We start from the raw sequence: 21,525 nt of genomic DNA, 5'->3' as shown, positions 1-21,525 counted from the left end.
GTTGAGTCCCTTAACCTCTTTTCAGCTAAATTCTCCTTGTCTGTAAAAGGAGAATAATCTTAGTTCCTAACTCAGGATGTAAATATCAAATATGTTAAAAATAAAGCATTAATAACACTGACTCATATGTTGTAAGTGCTATATAAATACATCAAACTTGAAAAATCTCTTAACAAAAAAAAAATAGAGAAATAAATTCTCAAGGGGAAGTAATAGTAAGACAGAGATTTTTGGATTTAATTTTCCCTGAAAACAGTAGCCCACAACTTATGTCTCCATGCAGAATCCTCTATTTTCAAATGTGAATGATGAGCCCTGGAAAATAACTGAATGACCTCCATGGATTTGAAAATTGGAATAGTCCTCCTGGTCCAAATTATTATTGGAATCCTGGGAAATTTTTCACTTTTATATCATATATCCCTCTACTTCAATGGAGGTAGGTCAAGATGCACATACATGATCTTCAAGCATTTGACTATAGCCAACACTTTGGTCATTATCTCCAGAGGAATCCCAGAGACAATGGTAGCTTTTGGGTTGAAACATTTTCTCAATGGTTTTGGGTGCAAAGTTGTTTTCTATGTTCACAGAGTGGCCAGGGGTGTGTCCATTGGTATCACCTGTCTTTTGAGTGTCTTCCAGGCCATCACTATCAGCCCCAGGAACTCCAGGTGGGCAAAGCTTAAAGTAAAAGCACTAAAGTACATTGGTCCCTCCAGTATACTCTGCTGGATCCTGAACATGCTGGCAAATATCATAGTGCTTACGCGTGAGACTGAAAAATGGAGTAACAAAAACATCACAACAACTATAGATTTTAAATACTGTTCAGCTACACTTTGTGACAAAGGCACAGCCTTACTAAATGCAGTACTCGTATCCACCCCTGATGTTCTGTGCTTGGGACTCATGACCTGGGCCAGTGTCTCCATAGTTTTCCTTCTGTGTAGGCACAAGCAGAGGGTCCAACACATTTATAGGAATAATATCTCTCCTAGGTTCTCCTCTGAGACCAGAGCTAGCCAAATCATCCTTGTCCTGGTGAGCATCTTCGTATGTTTTTATACCTTCTCCTCCATCATTTACATTTATTTTTCTTTTTCTGGTAAGAGCACTAGGTGGCTGGTGAACACTTCTGCCTTAATCAATTCATGTTTCCCAACTGCCAGCCTGTTTATTCTCCTGAGTTGTAACCCCTCTGTATCCAGGCACTTCTGTGCATGCACTAGAAGAAATATACTATTGCCTCATCTCGTCAGAAAAATATAAATTGTGTGTTTTTCACCATGTTCAGTCATTGATTTACTCATCCCCAACAGAATCTCACACACAATCACAAGCCAGTCTCATTGCAGATAGAGTTGTGAAAAAAGGCAGAGACTCTGCTCTAGTAATAAATAAAATAATAATAGCCATAGAAATCTTCTATAATTATTACATAAGTATCTATATAATTATGTTTTAATAATGGTTGCAGTAGAGAAGATTGTAGACCAATTAGTAATAAAACAGCTAGTCCTGCAATAATGCAGAATACTGGAAATGTCTTTGAGTGTGCATCTTTTATTATGAGATATTATTTTTCCCAATATTTAACTGGGCCTGAGATTTTGAGGACAGTTGCATAAACATTATTATCCTGTGTTCTTATCCTTCAAGAAACTGCTGTGGGGGACAGTGGCCCTGGATTATAATGCAAGTTGCATTATAATCTGAACCTGAAGGGAAATTTAGGTTTTAGTTACTATAGGCATTAAAGGCCAAATTATGAGTATTATACTTTACATCCTAAGAGATATGGTGATCATTTGAAATATGAAAATGCTGATGGAGAAAGATTCACATATTAAAATATTTTTAGGTAAACATTGGAATCATGAACTACAGGACATAAAGGAAAACACAGCAAGATGTGTCCACTGATATTTAAAAAGAGTGCAGGGAAGGGATAATTCAGCACAAGTGTGTGGTGATGGGTTGTAGTTAGTATTTGGGTGGTGAACATGATGTAATCTATGCAGAAATAGAAGTATAATGATGTAGACCTGGAATTTATACAATGTTATAAACCAATATTACTGCAATACACAAAAAATTAAAAAAAAAAAAGTGCAGGTGGGAAGCAATCATTAAATAGGCATTTCTTTTCTGGCATTAGATTGAATGGTTTTGGTGCTCTTCAGAAGGCAGATTGCTCCCTGTTACATCTTGTTGCCAATTGTCTCTGTTAACAAGAAACAGGTTTAAAGTAGTCTCCTATATTTCCAATTTTAAGAAGCAAGGGAAGGAGTCTTTCATCAAGCTTGGAGCAGTAGAGAAGTAGCAATTTGGAGGCAAAAGGCATGAATCTGTTGTGAAACAAGGAGTTTTATTGCTTTTGTAGTCACCAAGGGATCACAGTGGACACACTCAAAAGAAAAAAAGCAGGTGTTAACTCAAACATATTAAATAATTTAATGTAATTCTTTACAATTATAAACAGTTGGAATTTTTAATGTAAGTGTTAGTTTGGAATAAGTTTAGACTTGCAGCAAAGAGGCAGAGAGCATACAGAGAGTTTCCATGTACCCTTCACCCATTTTCCCTGACGTTAGTGTCTTAACCACCATGGTACCTTTGACAAAACTGAGAGAACAATATTGGCACATGACTATTAACTAAACCTCAGACTTCCATTTTGCCAGTTTTAACACTAATATCTTTTTTCTCTTCCAGGATCCATTTCAGAATACATTATACTGTCCTTAGTCACCTTGGCCCTCCCAGTCTCTTCTGTTCTGTGTCAGTTCCTCAGTCTTTCCTGGGTTTTCATGACCTTGGCAGGTTTGAAGAGGACTGGTCAGGTACTTTTTAGAGTACCACCAAATTGGATTTGTCTAACATTTTTCTCAAGATTATACTCCATTTATAGGTTTTGATAAGAATATCTCATCTCTTCATGTCATATATCAGGGAATTCATGCAATTAATGTGACATCACTGGAGATGTTAACCTTGATCAGTTAGTTAAAGTAGTGTTTTCCAAGTCCCCACAATAAAGTTACTATGTGTCCATCCTCTATTATTTGGACAGAAGTCACTAAGTCGACTCAATACATGAAGGAGTAGGGACAGTGGAATTACATTTCTTTTGTTAACTTATTAAGGTGTAATTTTAGCTTTCTTTCATTTAATGTTGTTTTAACATGATGCAAATATAAATATGCTATATGTTTTACACAGTGTACAGCATTATAGATTTTGCTGTGAAATGTACTAATGTCAGTAAAATTACAAATGAGATATATATACATCAAAATATATATTTGTTAATCAGTTGTTCATATTATTTAATTAACTTATGCCTTTACATTTCTGTAAAATGTATATATTGAAATAAAACATTACTGTATAATACCACATTTTAGTTAATACTATCAGTTTCTTTTACAGTAGCAATGGACATTGTTTAAGGTATTCAATGTGTAGGTATTTTGTGCAGTTTTATTACATTTAATATCTTCATTATAACCTGTCATTTTATAAATATATAATGCTCTTTTCTAATATATTTAAATTTTTAAACTTTACTTTTTGTTTATTTTATACAAGGAACATTTTTAATGCACTAAATTCTGTGTGTTGTGTGGGTGTGTATATGTGTGCCTATACGTCCATGTATGTGTGCATATGTTATAAGCATGAATATTTGTGTGGGTTAAGTGTGTATTTGTGCATATGTTAATATAACCTTTCTTGATGATGATTTTCAGAGTTAGTTCCAAGCAGTAATGAAGTCTGATTTTTATGATCCTTAGGATTGTAATTCAAAATTAATCTGCTGTCTACTCTGCTCTGCAGAAATCACAGAGAAATTTGCGTGATTAGTATAGCTATTTCACAAAAGTTCTGTGCATGTGATAATGAGTTTGATGAAGACAACTGAATCATTCATCTCTCTGTGTACACAATGTGACTGACTGGCAATTGCTGGAATATAATTCTTTTTCTCTTATTGGATTTTGTATGTTTAATGGAGATGGAGATGGTCTTGCCTGAGAATAGCTGTAATCTATTGCTCAAGGTGGGTTAATTTTTTTCCTTTGCAAAGTTTGGGAAGGAGACACCTGGATAGACTGGAGAAAAATTAAGAACATCAGATTTTTTAGGCTTAAAATGTCTTGTATATCTGTACAGTTAAAAAATTTCTAATGCTATTTTCAGGCTCATTCTCATGTTTCTCCCATTTCCATTTACTCAATGTAGAAAATGTATTGCCTTGACTTCCATTTTTTATTATTGTCTTGTATTTTACTGTCATTCCCAAATCACTTATTATTTTCAGTTAATTTTTCTGAGTAAACATATAATTGTATATTCTCTAGTGATTAGTTTCTACTATAAAGTGTTTTATTGCTTTTAAACTTCACATACCATAGCTTAGAGCAAAGCCAATATTATATGTATTTTCTGTGGTTGGTCTCACTGACAAAAAAGAGATAGTATTGTTTATGTTGCTATTCAAATACTGACAGATATACTGTAAACCCAATTTGGTTAAGGAAAATTATTCAGCACATCTACATTTTATTAAGACCCTTGAATCTTCATTGACAAATGACATTTGTCTATATAATAAATATGTACATGAAATAAAATAGCACAAACTTATAAATTAATCAATGCATATATATGTATATATAATTATGCATGTTTATATATAATTATATATACATTTATAAAATATATATAAATAAAATATATAATTTATATATATATATATAGTAAATATGTATATGTATATGTTTGTATACATATATATGGATTATTTAAAGAACACAGCCAGGTAGCTATGAGAGTATAGCACAATTGTAACACCATTGCAAACAGGCCATCCAGATTCCAGTGCTGACTTTATCAATATTTAGATGTGTCATTAAATTCTTTTGTCTAAATTATCCTTTATGTAAAAGGAGAATAATATTTCCTAAAGCACAAAGTTCCAAATATTAAATAAATTAGAATAGGTAAAGCATTAATAACAGTAACCCATGCATTTTAACTGGTATATAAAGAAATACATCAAACTTTGGAAATCTCTTAGCAAGAGAAAATATATATCAGTAACAAATTCTGAGCGTGCAGTAATTGTAAATAGAGATTTGTGAATTTAATTTTCATGAAAATAGTTGCCCACAACTCAATTTTCAATGCAGAATCCTTTATTTGTGAATGAGAATAATGAGAATTGGAAAATAGCAGAATGGCCTCTGTGGAGTTGAATACTGGAATGATGTTCCTGGTCCAGACCATCATTGGAATCCTGGGGAATTTCTCACTCTTATATCATTATCATTTTCTTTGCTTAGAGGATACAGATCAAGATACAGAGATTTGATTTTCAGGTACTTGACTATAGCCAATTCCTTGGTCATTCCTTCAATAGGAATCTTAGAGACCATGGCAGCTTTTGGGTTGAGACATTTTCTCAGTGATTTTGGATGCAAATGTATCTTCTACATTTGTAGAGTGGTTGGGGTTGTCCATTAGCACCACCTGCCTCATGGGTGTCTTCCAGGCCATCTCAATCAGCCCCAGGAACTCCAGGTGGGCAGAGCTTAAAGGAAAAGTTCCAAAGTCCATTGGCTCCTCCAAAATCCTGTGCTGGATTCTGTGCATGCAGGCAAATAAAATTGTTTCTATGCATGTCACTGACAAAAGGATCAACAAAAACATCACAAAAACTAGAGATTTTGGATCCTGTTCTGCTACATTTCGTTACAAAGGTGCAGAATTAACATATGCAGCATTCATATCCACCGCTAATATTTTCTGCTTAGGTATTTTCCCTTTATACCCTGTTCGTTGAAGGTTTTTATCATAAATTGATGTGGAATTTTGTCAAATGCTTTTTCTGCATCTCTTGAGATGATTATATTATTTATATCCTTTGTTTAGTTGATGTGGACTATCATGTTAATTCATTTGTAAATCTTGAACCATCCTTGCATCCCTGGAATAAATTCTTCTTGACCACGTCATATGCTCCTTTTTTTTTTTTCAGCGATATATATTTTTTATTTTTTATTTATTTTTAATTTTTTGCTTATTGCGGTAACATTGGTTTATAACATTGTATAAATTTAAGGTGTACATCATTATACTTCTATTTCTGCATAGATTACATCATGTTCTCATGTTCACCACCCAAATACTAATTACAACCCATCACCACACATGTGTGCCGAATTATCCCTTTCGCCCTCCTCCCTCCCCCCTTCCCCTCTGGTAACCACCAATCCAATCTCTGTCTCTATGTGTTTGTTTGTTGTTGTTATTTTCTACTACTTAATGAGTGAGATCATATGGTATTTGACCTTCTCCCTCTGACTTATTTCACTTTGCAAAATACCCTCAATGTCCATCCATGTTGTCACAAATGGCTGGATTTCATCGTTTCTTATGGCTGAGTAGTATTCCATTGTGTATATATACCACAGCTTCTTTATCCATTTGTCCCTTGATGGGCACTTAGGTTGCTTCCAAGCATGATCCTTTTGATGTGTTGTTGAATTCGGTTTGCTTATATTTTTTGAGGATTTTTGCATCTATGTTCTTCAGGAATATTGGCCTGTAAATTTCTTTTTCATGTGATGTTTTGTCTAGTCTTTGTGTCAGGGTGATGCTGGCCTTGTAGAATAAGCTTTGGAGTGATCTTTCTTCTTCAATTTTTTGTAATAGTTTGAGAAAGATATGTATTAACTTTTTTAAATGTTTTGTAGAATTCACCTTTGTAGCCATATGGTCCTTGGCTTTCATTTGTTGAATGAGTGTGTGTCTTTTAATATGAGATACTATGTTTTCCAAAGATTTACTTGGGCATGAAATTTTGAGGACACTTCTGTAAAGATGGTTAACATGTTTGATGGTCCCTCAAGAAACTGGGGTGCAGGACATTGGCCCTGAATTGTAGTGCAAGTGACCATGGGTAAAGTTGGAGGAAAAAATTAGGTTTTATTTAATGCAGGCATTGGGGGTCACATTGTGAATATTATGCTTTATGTCCTAGGAGAAATGGTGATCACTTGGTATGTGACAATGCTCATGAAGAAAGATTTGTGTATTAAAATATTTTCATTTAACATTAGAATAATGATTTTCAAGGGACAGAAGAGAATACAAGATGCTGTGTTAGCTGAGATATAAAAAGAAAGCAGTTGGGTAGCAAACACCCAACAGACATTTTGTGCCTGGAGTCACGTTGAATGGATTTTGTGATATGTTGAAATGAACTTTGATACCGGCTCAAGACAAGGTTGACATAAGGGAAGCCATATTGTAGAAAAGAAAAACTCTATTGCAACTTTGAATGACCTCTGACAAACTAACCCAGCTGGATCTGCACCCTTCAGGAGATCTAAAACTGCTCTGTAGATTTTACAACCCCTGCTTGTGCATGTACCTCCCAGCTGCGATAAGATGATAACTGCCTTTTTGAGTTCCTTAGGAATGTGATGACCCCCGAACAGGGAATCTATGCTGATAGCCATCATCAGTGAAAACTGAAAGATCTGGTGTGGCACTCCCAGTCTGTAACACCGGAAGATCAACAGTTCCTAACCCCCTCCCCAGTAACACAATGGCCTGTATAACTACTGTAAGATTTCATGCCCCCTTAAGATGGTTCTTTTGGACATGATTCGGCCATCTTCCCTCTTGCTAGCAAGCTGTAATAATAAAGTCCTTTTTCTCCTACCACCTTGCCTGTTGACTATTGGCATGTCTTGTAGTGAGCAGAAGGCCCCACATTGGGCGGTAACAACTTGTTCTGTGTTATGCTTTAATGTCAGTTGAATGTTTTGAAGAGAAGCCAGTTACAAGATAGTCTTCTGCAGTTTCAATTTTAACAAGCGATTTTATGGAGGAAACTTATCAAGCTTGGAAAACCAAAGTAGAAGCAATTTGGGGACAAAACTCATGAATTAAAAGACAGTTTTTAAATGGGCATATTTATTCAAACATATTAATAATTTAACATAACTCTGTATATAAATTATAAAGTGACATTTGTAATGTAAATTTCCATTATGTATTATATTTATCCTTACAGAATGCGGCAAAGAGAATATAGAGAGTTCCCATATACTCTCACCCCGTTTTCCTAGTTGTTAACATATTACATTACTATGGTACTTTTGACAAAACTTGCAACCAACATTGGTATGTTACTATTACTTAAACTTCAGAATTATTAGTATTTTACCAATCTTTATTTTTTTCTTCTACTAAGCTCCAATCCAGAATAGCACTTTATATTTAGGCATCATAACTTTCCAGCATCTTTTTCTTTGTATCAGTTTCTCAATCTTTCCTAAATTTTCATAGCCTTGACAGATTTGAGAAGGACTGTTTTTTACCTCTAAAGTTAGGTTTCTCTGATATTTTTCTCATGATTATAATGTGTTTATAGGTTTTTAGAAGAAGAACATATCTCATCATGTCATGTATCAGGGATTCAGGCAATTAGCATGACGTGTCACTGGTTCTGGTAACCTTGATCCCCTGGTTAAGATGGTGTTTGCCATGTTTCCCTACTATAAAGATCTTATGTTTCCATTTGTGTACTCTATTGTTCAAAAGTCATTAAGTCCATCCCAACTCAAAGGGGTAGGGGGAATTCAATTAATCTTTATTTTCTATAAGGAGGCATGTATACACATTCTATTTGACATTCTTCTTTTTAGAAGTTTTGTCTCTTATTCTTCATTTATTTATTTATTTAATTTATTCATGTCAGTGTGAACTCATGTATTTTTATCTTACACTAGATATTATAATTTAACGTGATGCTATTTATTTTGTTGCCCAAATTATTCCAGGTTTGGCCACTGGGAGCTCTGTAAGGTTACCTTTTATGTGGCTTTGACATGTCCCAATACTTTTTTCTGGAAAATTTTCTTAATTTATGCCATCTTAATAGATGCCCCAGACGAATCTTCTATTTTCGCTGTCACAGACCTAGAATCATGTACTTTCCCAAGGATTATTTGATTAGATACTTAAAGATGTGAGAAAATATAGGAACCTAAAGGAAGGAAAACAAAAACCTGTATTTCCAAAACTCATAGAAAACACAAACACACACAACCTAAGCATCAATGAAAAAAAAATGGACTCAGTGCAGTTAAATCTGCTTCATTACTTAATATTGATCATAATTTACTTTAAGTAAAATCAAATATGCATTTATGGCATCACTATTAAAGGGTTGTTTCTTTTCCCAACACAGATTATAAATCTATCCTATATTGTGGCCTTTTTGTTTATTTTCAAACAGAACCGTGATGAAAACACCTTTGTGAGGGATCAGAAGTGGTCACCCCAAAATGTATCTCTTTTTCTTGATTATTTTAAGAACAAGACTCTGAAAGAAACTTTGACCTTCCTCCTAACTGCCTAAAAGAATTTACGATAGAAGGCCTATTCCAGGAAGGAGCTAATACCATAAGATAACTATAGTATAATGTAAAATAGGTGTGATAGAAAGACACCAACAAGCACATTTTTATCAAAGTTCTATCTCTAGGGTCACATTGTCTTTAGGTGGCCCAGCAAACACTTGTTTAACAAACATTTGCATTTCCATCTCCATGTAAATTGCCTTCCTCCTCTTTGAAGACCCAAACCACTACCTCAAACATCCTCCTTTGTCTTTAGCAAAAGATGGTATTTAAGGTGGCAGCTTTGGCCATTCTGGTGAGTTACCCAGTTTTCCTGGGTTTCTCTCATGTATACATGTGATTAAACTTTGTTTGATTTTCTCCTGTTATTCTATCTCATATCAATTTAATTATTGGACCAGCCAGAAGGACCTAGAAGTTAGAGGAATTATCTGCCTCCCCTACACCTCCATGCTCATGTTGTAATGATTCCTGATGATGTTACCACCCAACGTGGGGCCTTCTGCTCACCGCAAGACATGCCAATAGTCAAGAGGCAAGGTGGTAGGAGAAAAAGGACTTTTTTATTAAAGCTTACTAGCAAGAGGGAAGATGGCCGACTCATGTCCAAAAGAACCTTAAGGGGGCACAAAATCTTATAGCAGTTGTATAGGCCATTGGGTTATTGGGGAAGGTGTTAGGAATGTTGACCTTCTGGTGTTACAGACTGGGAGTGCCACACCAGATCTTTCAGTTTTCACTGATGATGGCTATCAGCATGGATTCTCTGTTTAGGAGTCATCACATTCCTAAGGAACTCAAAAAAAACAAAGTTATCATCTTATTGCAGCTTAAAGGTACATGCACAAGCAGGGGTTGTAAAATCTACAGAGCAGTTAGATCTCCTGGAGGGTGCAGATCCAGCTGGGTTAGTTTGTCAGAGGTCATTCAAAGTTACAATAGAGTTTTTCTTTTCTACAATATGGCTTCCCTTATGTCAACCTTGTCTTGAGCTGATATCAGTGATACCCCCTAAGAGATTCCCAAAAGAAGAAATGCTGGTGTGCTAAGACTCTGACACTTAGGCCAAGTGTCTCCAGGCAGTGACTCTGGCAGAGACAAGGAGCTGAACCTCACCCAGACCTGGTTGCAGGGGCCTGGGATGGAGGGAGACTTTGCTCACTTGCACCCAGGCCATCAAACCACTGATCATACAGTGAGTCCACATCTACCCTGGAGGGTCATTATGGTCTGAGAACATGAGCTCTGCACAGGGAACTGCCCCAACCCACTCTGTTGTCACCACGATTGCTGCCCACTCACACACACCAACTGGGCAATGACGCAGCCATGCCCTCCCAATGCAAACCTTCACCATCAGGAAGTGGGGCCACACTGCATGTGCTCCTTGAGGGTCTCTCCCAAAACCCTCACAAGTGCTCAGGGGATAAATGGCAAATCCTGATTTAGGCCCTGAGTCTCTTGCAACAGTCTGGTCCATCTACCAACCTAGGCCTTTGTACCACCCCTCGTAATCCCATCTCCCTACATACACACGGAAATAAGCCAGAGCATAGCACAACCCGGAGTCAGTATCTGTAGCACAAACCAGTCCTTCCACCAACCCTGCACTGTCCCTCATGTGTGCATCCTTGCTGAACCTTCTCCATTTCTACCTCTTTCTTCATGCTCAAACCCTTGTGCAAAAGCACAGAGTGTGTGCAAGGCCTCAGGTTTCTAAATTCAATGCCTGTGGGAATCTAGACATCCATGACGATAGGACCAGGGCCCTAGACCTGGCTCCTGTAAAGACAAATACACATACCAAATATGAGGCTAAATACTCCAAATTGAAAATAAGAAAAGAGATTTCTCTCTCTTTTCTTAGAACGTTAAATTTAGCAATCATATTTTCTTTCTCCATGCATTTGAAATGTATGTAATCCTTTTAAAAGCTAAATAAAACTCTTTTAAACTTGCAGGCCCAGACATGTCTTTGCCAACTACATGAGAAGTAGCTTTTTGAAATGTAAACATTAAGGGAGACAGCACCCCTATCTCCCAGTTTCTGTATGAGGGTAGGAGCCTAACACCAGAAGGCACCTTGTTCCAAGTTGCAAGATACTTCCTGTCCTAAGTATGTGAAAAATTATTTTAATTTGGAATAAAGCAAATTAGCAGACACACAACCCCATTTATCAGGTGCCTTTAGAATGAACTATGTGACAAATAGTGCTGTCAAATCATCTTACTTGAGTCCTAATTGTTATTTATCTTAAGAATATGTAATTACATATATTGCATATGTTGTATCTGTTTGGTTATATAAAACCAAACCAAAACTAAGTGTCTTTGATCACTTAGTAGATTGCCTATAATTGGCATCACATTCTGCTTTAATGTTTGCATAGTAATAAAAATGTTTTCTACTTTTGTGGAGAGATATTTGGGTTTGGAGATTTTATTTTTAATTATATTTCCCCAACACTATGCAAAATTACCAGATCCCACTTAAACACGTAAGATGCCTATCAGACCCCTCTATAGGGGCCTTTTACAGATACCTCCTCCCCACAGATTCCCTCTCAGGCTTCTAGCTCTAACCCACAATCTTGCATCACAGAGTTCAGATGCCTCAAAATCTGCATACAGGAAGGTCTCTCTGCCTATATGAGTTCTACAGTCTCTGCTAAAAAAAAGTTACGCTAGATTCCTATGAAACAACATTTCAGGGGGGCAATCAGAAGTTTAAGTCCTGTCTTTTGACATGCCTGGCCTCTTCCGACCTGACAATGATTCAGAGATCTTCAGGCCCAAGAATAGCAATGATATATGCAATTGCACACTGGGTTTACTTGAGAATATGGATTCCTGACTCCATCTGTTGCCCAAATGCCCGTGCGCGTGCACAGGACACCTGCAGCTCTCCATTCCTTCCGGGACCTAATACTGAAGCACTAAATCCTGAATGCAGTGCCTGGGGATCTTCAGGATGTGCCAGAGCATCCTCCTTTTGGAGGTTTTCCCTTTGAGTTCCCTCCTCTTGCTGTAACCCCCACAGAGACAGTGTGATCCCACCCAGAATCCTCACATATTCTCTCCATGGTATTCATGAGAGAGGACCAGATTTTGGTCTGAGGATGTACAGATAATCCAGGGGAGATATTTTCTGGGTATTGAGTGATCAAAAAAGACTTAAAGCCACAGGGCTACATGGGGTGAACCTCTGGAGTTCTCCATATTATGACGAGTGAACTGATGCAGCTCTGCAAGGCTCTCTGATAGTCTGTGCAGAATCTCTAACTGAAAAAAGGTATAGGCATTAAACTTGTGCTTCGAGGGACAACAGGCCCTGTCTTAATACAACATCAGGAAGGGAGAAGATTTTTTAACCGTGCAAAGTCAAGACCCACAAAATATCCAGAATCATGACCACAATACCACCCACCTGTAAACTTTGTTAACCAAAGTAGATGCTTCTTAACCCAGAGAGCCCTGCATAGAGTAATATCACAGATAGATCCAAGGATCACTGCTCCACCAGGGCAGGTCCATGCTCTACCTGATGCTGCAGGGTCAGCGTGAGTCTCTCATCCCTAAATCCCTACAGAGCCATCAGATCAGGCTCATGGGGGACCCTCGTACCAGCAGCATGGAGTTCTGGGATATTCAGGGATGCCCTGTGCAGACTAGGGTCAAGCTGGCACCAGATTCTAAATCTGCTTCCATCTCGGAGGAAGAGCGGTGAGTCATCCAGGGTCCTGTCCTCCCCCCATAAAGGAAACTCCTTCATGAATACCCAGAGAGGAATCACTCCAGTTTCCTGTTACTGTGGTGAAGAACTCTGAGGAGATGTAGAGAAACAAACTGATAGATAAATTAATTGTTTCCATTCATACAGTCCTTTGCAAAACAGAGGTGAAGTAGTCATGACCCCTACTATCTCAGAACTTTTGGTCTAGAGCAAATGATTAAATTCAATAAAGTGGGGTCAGTGCAAGGAAGGGGTGGTTTACAGGGACTTGGGCTTCATTTGGTCCAGTTCCCTTTCTCTGTGGTTCTGTGAGTTCTGCTGTTGCCCCCAATGGGCCATCCAGGTACAGAAGAGTTTCTATTATTATTATTATTATTATTTGTATTTCTTTCACTTTGTAAAGAAAAAAATATAGTTTCTAATATAATTTTTCCAGAAAACTCTAAGGTTTTACTTTGAATTGCTTATTATATTTTTATGAAACAGTCATGAAGTGTCTTAAATAGATTTAAATGAACTCTGGGCATTAGTTTCTATTGGGAAAGCTTATAAAACACAGAAGTATGTGTGGTGAGAACATTAAGATTTACCCTGTTAGCAAATTCAAAAATAAAATACATGGGGCCGGCCTGGTTGCCTAGTGGTTACGTTCTGTGTGCTCCACTTTGGTGGCCTGGGTTCAGTTCCCAGGCGTGGAACTACGCCACTCGTCAGTGGCCATGCTGTGATGGTGGCTCACATACAATCTGGAGGAAGATTGGCACAGATGTTAGATCAGGGTGAATCTTCTTCAGCAAAATGAAAAAATAAGTAAATAAAAATAAAATACAATATCATCATCTATAGTGCACATTAGATCTCCAGAACATAGTCGTCCTGCATCACTGAAGCCTCTCCCCCTTTCCTCCACCCTCAGCCTCTGGCAATCACCACTCTACTCTTGGTTTTTCTCAGTTTGACATTTTAAATTCTAGATATGATTGAAATCACGCAATATTTGTCTTACTCTTTCTGGCTCATTTCGCTTAGGATAATATCCTCCAGGTCCATCCATGTTGTTGCTTAGGGAAAGAGTTTCTTTTTTGTAAGGCTTATAATATTTCATTTTCTCTCTCACTCTCGGTTTCTGTCTCTCTCTCTATATATATGTATATATATATATATCACATTTAAAAAATCCATTCATCCTATTCACCAGGAAAACTACAGTGAGATAACACTTCATATTTTTTAGAATAGCTTAATTATAAAAATCTGAGGGGCCGGCCCGGTGGCATAGCGATAAAGTGCGTGCACTCCGATTCCGCAGCCCGAGGTTGACAGGTTTGGATCCCGGACGCACACCCGATGCACCGCTTGTCAAGCCATGCTGTGGCGGTGTCCCATAAAGTAGAGGAAGATGGGCACAGATGTTAGCCCAGGGCCAATGTTCTTCGGCAAAAAAGAGGAGGATTGGCAATGGATGTTAGCTCAGGGATGATCTTCCTTTACGAAAAAAAAAACTGATAACACCAAACATCAGTGAGAATGTGAAAGAATTAGAGTTCTCATGTTTTGCTGATGGGAAAGTACAGTGTACATACACTTTGGAAAACTGTTGGGCAGTTTATAATTTTAACATTATTACCCTTTTACAAAAAAAAAGTAAACACAACAATGAAAAATTCCTCTGAACTACTACTCTACACTCCTATTCTATATTCCTCTCATGTATCTATATTTAGCTTCTGTTCTATACTAGCATTTTAAAAAAATCAATGATAGTGAATAAAAAAGGGACAGAAGGGAGGGCAGAGCATCTACATCCTCATGGGAATTAACAGACACTAGTACTGAACTCCCAGGTAATATGAATTTATCTCACATCATGTATGTGAAGTTTCCATCACAGTGCACAGTAATATACTTGTGAGTGCATAGTCGATGCTCAGTAAACAGTATTACTGAGTGTGTGTATGTTTTTTTCCAAATGATGACTTGCTCAGATGTTTTTGCCTCCTCTAGCCTTCTGTATACTTGAAAAAGCAACAAATATGGTGATTCAGGAAGATGATCGGTGATCTTCACTGGGAACCAACAGTATTTGTGGTGAGATAAGATGATGGGTGTAAGGGGCTCAGGTGTGCTGTGTCTGCTTTCTCTAGCTTAGTGCTACTTGTAATGGGTCTCTGTGGCACAACACCAGCGCTAACATGGAACTTGTTGAAGATGCCAATTGATGGGCCCCACTCCAAACCTGCAGAATCACAGTTTCTCACAGTGGTCCCCAGAACCCTGAATGACTTCTATGCCCATTAAATGTTGAGAAGCAAGGCTTAGATAAGTGGTTTTCTACCCAGGCTTTCCATTAAGACTACACGTGGGGTTTTAAGAACTATCATCACTTGTGTCCTTCCCAACAGAATCTGTCTATTGCTCTGGGCGGGAGCCTCAAAGTTGTTTAAATTAAGTGCTCCAGGTGATAGTATGGTGAGGTCAGGTTTCAATTCTAGGGATCCCAGATATATTTATAAGAGTTGATCCCAGTCTTTGGTCCAAGGAGAAGCAACAGGGTCTGCTCTATGTGAGTTTGGAAGTCACAGGTCAGTGAAACCCACATTCCCCATGCTGTAGCAGAATTTGTGGGCATCTGTGGGAGCAGAGGACCCCCAAAGACAGGGAAGAAGAAACTCGCATGCTGCTCTCCATGTAGGAGCTCATTGTTTCTGAATCTCTCCTGTGATAAAGGACAGGGAAAGTGGACTTTTCCGCATTTGAAGGCCCTTATGCCTGTGGGTGTTGTGGCAGCAGGTGAAGAGACTCTGCTGGTGCCTTTATAAACTTGTTCTTGAGATGCAGCTATCATTTCTCAGTATAATATCTGAGAGAGCAGGAGGAGGAAGAACAGGAGATGGCACATTCTCAGGTAAGTGTCATGTCCCAGGTTGGAGGCTGTGTCCACTTTTCCTCCTAAAATGATATACATTTAGAACTTGCTTGAAGCCTCTCCACGGGGTGGCACAGCTAATAGACCTGGCCTCTCCTCTCATCCAGCTGAGTCCCGAGGCTGACAAAGAAAACGCGGACTCGCCGCTTCTCAAGTTCTGAGTAGAATAATTTTGTGCATTTTACTCTGTTACGAGAACAGTTGGTCCTAAAGTGGTTTTCAACCCTTAGAAATAAATTTTAGGAGAAATTGTAAAAAAAAAAAAAAACTTGCAAACTTTTACTTCTTTTCTTCTGCCTTTCCTTGCTAGTGTGGTTGTCTTCAACCATTTTTTCCTCTTTTCTTCTTATGATAGTCAAAGTCAGCTCTTTTTTTTTTTTAATGGAACTATGCACTTTATTTTTCTTTTCTTTTCTTATTTTATTTTATTTTATTTTATTTGTGTGTGTGTGTGTGTGTGTGTGTGTGTGAAAGATCGCCCTGAGATAACATCTGCCAATCCTCCTCTTTATTTTTGCTGAGGAAGACTGGCCCTGGGCTAACATCCGTGCCTATCTTCCTCTACTTTATATAGGACGCCGCCACAGCATGGCTTGACAAGCGGTGCGTGCCCAGGATCCGAACTGGCAAACCCCGGGCCGCCTCAGCGAAGCACGCACACTTAACCGCTTGCCCCACCAGGCCGGCACCCAAGGTCAGCTCTTTAGAATGCTTCTCTCCTAGGTCCCAGAGCCTTTTCTCCATTCTCTCCATCTAGGATCCCTATACAGCATGAAAGAATTTTCACCATGAATTAATGACCTTCATCTATTGAAAATATTCTCTTTGTGACAGATCAACATGGGAAGGTGTTGATATCCAAGATTCCTATTGAGATGGGTTCTAATGCTTGGATATCAGTGAAGAAGGGAAAAATGTAGCTTTTAGGTTTCATATAGATGCAACATCAGCTCTGTGGAACAGGATAAAGAAAATACACACTTAAACAGGATGGCTTCAGTGGCCCAGATTAACTGAGACTATTCTGAAAAGGAAGAGTAATTAGAAGAGACTTGCTCTCTAGAATGCTAAAAAGACATTATGTAAAATACACTATTAGAGTTACAGAAAATGGAAGGCATGTGTGTATTGAAATTTGGAAAAATGTTTTTCATAATTAGATTCAGATTATGATTTACTTATTTACATTTTGCCAACAATACCACAGCAGTGATAATGTGTCCTTCCCTGTGCGTCAGGCACCTGATATCAATTTGTTCCATCACAGCTAATGCTAACTTCATTCAGTTGGTTCAGGGGCTCTGCCAGATTTCTCCTCCATAATATTAATATGTTTTCCCATTTTCATTAATAAGATTTTTGGGAGATTTACTAAGTTTTTTGTGCATAAACTACGATATTCAATCTGAAAATTCCCATTTCTTCTGAGTTTCCCTTTGCTTGTAGTTTGCTTTGGAAAATGAAGTTTCAACTTTCTTTACTGGAGACACTGGCTTTATAAGTGGAGTTTTTAATCAATCAGGCTTTGGTCCTGTAAGTTCCCATTTCATTCCACACTCATTTCACAGACATACACTTCTTTTTATTTTCAGAAAAAATCATATTAATAAGGTATGTTCTAATCTGTTAAAATTCTAAAATATACTTGAGCACAAATGATAAAAGAAACAAAAATTTTCAAAAAATAAGACAGACAATAGCTCTTATTTTAGTTTATATTTTTGTGTGTGTCACCATAGTGTGTTTAAAACTTACAAAAATGTAATCCACAAATATATTTATGTTACACAATTGAAATTAATCTTGATCTCATTGACATTAAAAGTTTTCTACTCTATCCCTTTTAATGTGTACATGGTTCCTATTTTTAGGTACATCTGTGTGCATAAAATGTTATCATTATTTGATCCATTCCGTGTTCCTACATTCTTGTTTCCATTACTCTTCTCAGTTACAAAACCTGCTATGAATATTCTTTTAGAGTTGTCTCTGTATGTTGGCCTGTGTGTTCCTTTTACATATATTCTAGGTCCAATAAACTGGGAAAAAACCAGCATATACCATTTACTGGAGGCTTAAGAAAATATTCTCATAAAAGAGGAATAATATTATTGCTCTCAAATATTATTTATGTGGTTCATGCATTAATATATTAAAGACTGTTAAACGATATCTATAACATATGTTCAAAAGGGTGGTTGTTGCCATGCTTACTATTCTATTAGATCTTGTAATTTCCATAAACCCTTTCAGTTCAAAGTCAACATGAATTCTTCCCTTGTTATACTACCTCTTTGCTATTGAAATATGTGGCCCTTGGACCAGAACTTTTAGCACCACTGTTAAAAATGAGCTTATTAAAAATGTGGAAACCCATACCACACCCCAGAACTCCTGAGTCGGAATATGCATTGTAACAAATCCAGTTCATTGACATCCAGTTAAAATTTGAGAAGTGCATCTCTAACTCACCATGACTTTTCCATGTGAGAAATATTTATGACTTATCCTGTCTGATGTATTTACAGCACTCAAAAATGCATATGCGGGGCCGGCCTGATGGCGCAAGTGGTTAAGTGTGCGCACTCCGCTTTGACAGACCAGGGTTGGCGGGTTTGGATCCTGGGCATGCACCGATGCACTGCTTGTCATGTCATGCTGTGGCAGCGTCCCATATAAAGTAGAAGAAGATGGGCACAGATGATAGTTCAGGGCCAATGTTCCTCAGCAAAAAGGTGGAAGATCAGCATCAGATGTTAGCTCAGGGCTGATCTTCCTCACCAAAAAAAAAGGAAGAAAAAAAAAGAAAAATGCATATGCACATGTTGATGCCTTCATTTTATAATTTATCTTCCGGAAAATATAGTCTCTACAGTGGTTTTGTGGATCATATGTCATCCTCTCCCTCAGAGTTAGAGAACACATTATAGAATAGCACTACAATGAAAATTATTAATTGTATATTTCAGGTCACTCTTCTAAGTCAGAATCAGTTCCCTTAACTCTGTCTCTACATATTGGGCCAAACTATAAACTCTGCTCATGGCCACTTGGTAAATGTGTTTGTTTATTGTTTCAGGAGTTGTTGACCTTCAGGGATGTGGCCATAGAATTCTCTCAGGAGGAGTGGGAATGCCTGGACCACACTCAGTGGGAATTGTACAAGGATGTGATATTAGAGAACTACAGGAACCTGGTCTCCTTGGGTGAGGATAACGACCTTCCAGAACTCATAATCCACTCTCAGAGTTTTGTTCTCTTCATTTGTAGAATGTTTCCTGGGATCCTCTGCCTCCTATGATAGCGTTTCACATTCCTGCGTTCATGGAAAAAAATGGTAGTTTCTTGGTGTAGAAAAGAAAGGCTTTGTGATGTTTCATGATGACTTTAACCTTCCCCTTTCTTGAGGTGATCTGCATTCTTCAGTCTATATTATCGGTGATTATATAAATTCTGTGCCATAAAGTAATGTTTCTATCATCTTAAAATCCAATTTCAAACCTTATTTTTGATGCAGTAGTACTTGGAAGTGGAACTCATGATCTGAAAATTTTAATAAATTTTAAATGTTGTGTAGTATAGTAAAGGTGCTTTCAGAAAACAGTATTTTGGGAAATTATTTTCTAGAATATTCTAACATTCTGCCATGTCCACTCTTCTCACTTGAGCACAATACTGGATCGGAAATTGGAGAATCTCCAGCAAAATTTACATTTCTTTTTCCTAATAAACAGGTCTAATTGCCTCTAAGCCAGACATCGTTACCTTTTTGGAGCAAAAGAAAGATCCCTGGATGGTGAAGAGAGAGAAGAAAATAGCCATACACCCAGGTAGGTGGGAATCAATGAAACAGATAACACTAGTGAGCGAAGCAATGGTCAAGGAGGAGACCAGACCTTAAAATGTGGTATGGGAAGATCCACTTCAATGGAAAATATTTGTGAGAATCCTAGGTTTATTTCCATTGCTGTCATAAGGGGACATCTCCTGCCTGACTCTTATCATGCTCCTAAATCCTCTAAGGATTCTCTTTCTGCTCCAGTGATCATCCATCACATTCACAATGAGAGCCAACGTCCTCCCCTTGGTCTGTGAGGGACTGCATGTTGTGGCTGCTCCTGCATTGCTCTGGGGGCCTGGGAAAATCTGTGCACGTTTCTGAGGAACTCTATGTTAAGCTATTTTTTTAAGCTCTATTTTACTTCATGTCAGAAGTGTGTGAGGGGAGTTCGTGGAGATACTGGGATTGGGTGCAGGAATTCCCAGGAACTCTGGGAACAGATGTCATACGTCCTCTGCTCTATAATTTCTAATCCTATGGAGACTTCAGACACGACCCTACCAAGATCAGACTCAGTAATTTCATCACAGCTCAAAGCACCTCTCTAAAATGAAAAAATATAATCCTCTATTTTACTTCAATATTTTCATTTTCTTTCTATGAACTAACATTAGAAATTTCAGGTCTATATGCTCCAATTCCTCAGTGATAAAATAGTTTAATCTATCTATTTAACTCATAGAATTTTTAAGTAAATTAACGCCGTAGGGCAGCTTAGAACATTGCACCTCACATAGCAAAGTCTGAGTTGTTATTTTATTTCTTAAGAAGTAAAAAGTTAAAATATCACCTTGTTTAGTATGAAGCTTCCTGGGACTGTATTCTATAAATTTTCACATTCTGATTAGTTCTATGTCAAATTCATCAATGATTTTAGATTCAAAAGTTCTAATGTAACATGCTTGAATGTACATGTTAGGTAAGAAGTGAGTTAAATTATTAGTAAGAACTCCGTATTTATGAAAATGTTTGGTTCTTAACTTTACATCAGGGAAAAAGGAGTCATTAGTGTTTTTTTATCTACTTTCTTCAATGTGTGTCTGAATCATGGTATAATTTAATCCCCAAATTTTATCTTATATATCAGTGATTTTATGTATATTTTACAACATTCATATTGTTCTTTTATTTATAAAGGAAGGTTTTTTTTCTTTTGAAAGTTGGATTATAGTCTTTAAATTTTGTATTAGAATAGCAGCAATGTATTAATCTAATAATAAATTTCCCTAGAGATATATAAATTCTTATTCATTCAAATTTTCCACTGGAGAATTTTATGAATGATTGTAATGCATTTTCTGTGAAGTTTTTCTGCTGTACATGACAAAGATTCAAAATTCTTGCTCTTCATGGGCACACAGTCACGGTTGAAAATTATAAATATATAGAAGGACTCTTTTAAAATAGTACATCTATGTTGTATTCAGAATTGGGGAGGATACATTTTCTTATTCTTGTTTTACAATTCCAAACAATGCGCTTCCTTTTTCATGAGATGTCCCTGAAAATTAGTTTGGTTTTTTTACCCTATATATTATAAATGTGAATGGCAGTTAACTCAGTACTCTTAAGACTATACGGA

General features: G+C 37.3%; 2 protein-coding genes and 1 pseudogene across 2 annotated transcripts; all 3 read left to right on the top strand.

The window, feature by feature from the left end:
• The first annotated feature begins 191 nt into the window (after positions 1 to 191).
• Positions 192 to 1,351, top strand: LOC147912752 (vomeronasal type-1 receptor 2-like). Its single transcript, XM_087422072.1, has one exon. It carries the CDS (start codon positions 331 to 333, stop codon positions 1,270 to 1,272), a length of 942 nt encoding a protein of 313 aa, XP_087278198.1. The 5' UTR covers positions 192 to 330; the 3' UTR covers positions 1,273 to 1,351.
• A 3,894-nt stretch (positions 1,352 to 5,245) lies between these two features.
• The window catches only part of LOC147912750 (vomeronasal type-1 receptor 4-like), a 40,855-nt pseudogene continuing 24,575 nt past the window's right edge, over positions 5,246 to 21,525 (top strand).
• LOC147912751 (KRAB domain-containing protein 5-like) lies at positions 16,067 to 20,003 on the top strand. The gene is made up of 3 exons (XM_087422303.1): positions 16,067 to 16,081; positions 19,182 to 19,308; positions 19,837 to 20,003. The coding sequence occupies exons 1-3, from the start codon at positions 16,067 to 16,069 to the stop codon at positions 20,001 to 20,003; spliced, it is 309 nt and encodes a 102-aa protein (XP_087278429.1).

Source organism: Ceratotherium simum, chromosome 33, assembly GCF_057802395.1.
Source record: "Ceratotherium simum simum isolate JZ-2026a chromosome 33, ASM5780239v1, whole genome shotgun sequence".
Classification (NCBI taxonomy): Eukaryota; Metazoa; Chordata; class Mammalia; order Perissodactyla; family Rhinocerotidae; genus Ceratotherium; species Ceratotherium simum.
Note: the sequence above shows the minus strand (reverse complement) of the source record. Positions and strands in the feature narration are given on the sequence as shown.

Bases quoted from the DNA above. Each gene is read 5' to 3' on its own strand.
- LOC147912752 (XM_087422072.1), top strand. From the start codon at position 331: ATGACCTCCATGGATTTGAAAATTGGAATAGTCCTCCTGGTCCAAATT.
- LOC147912751 (XM_087422303.1), top strand. The intron at 19,309-19,836 runs GTGAGGATAACG...CCTAATAAACAG, and splicing joins CAGGAACCTGGTCTCCTTGG to GTCTAATTGCCTCTAAGCCA.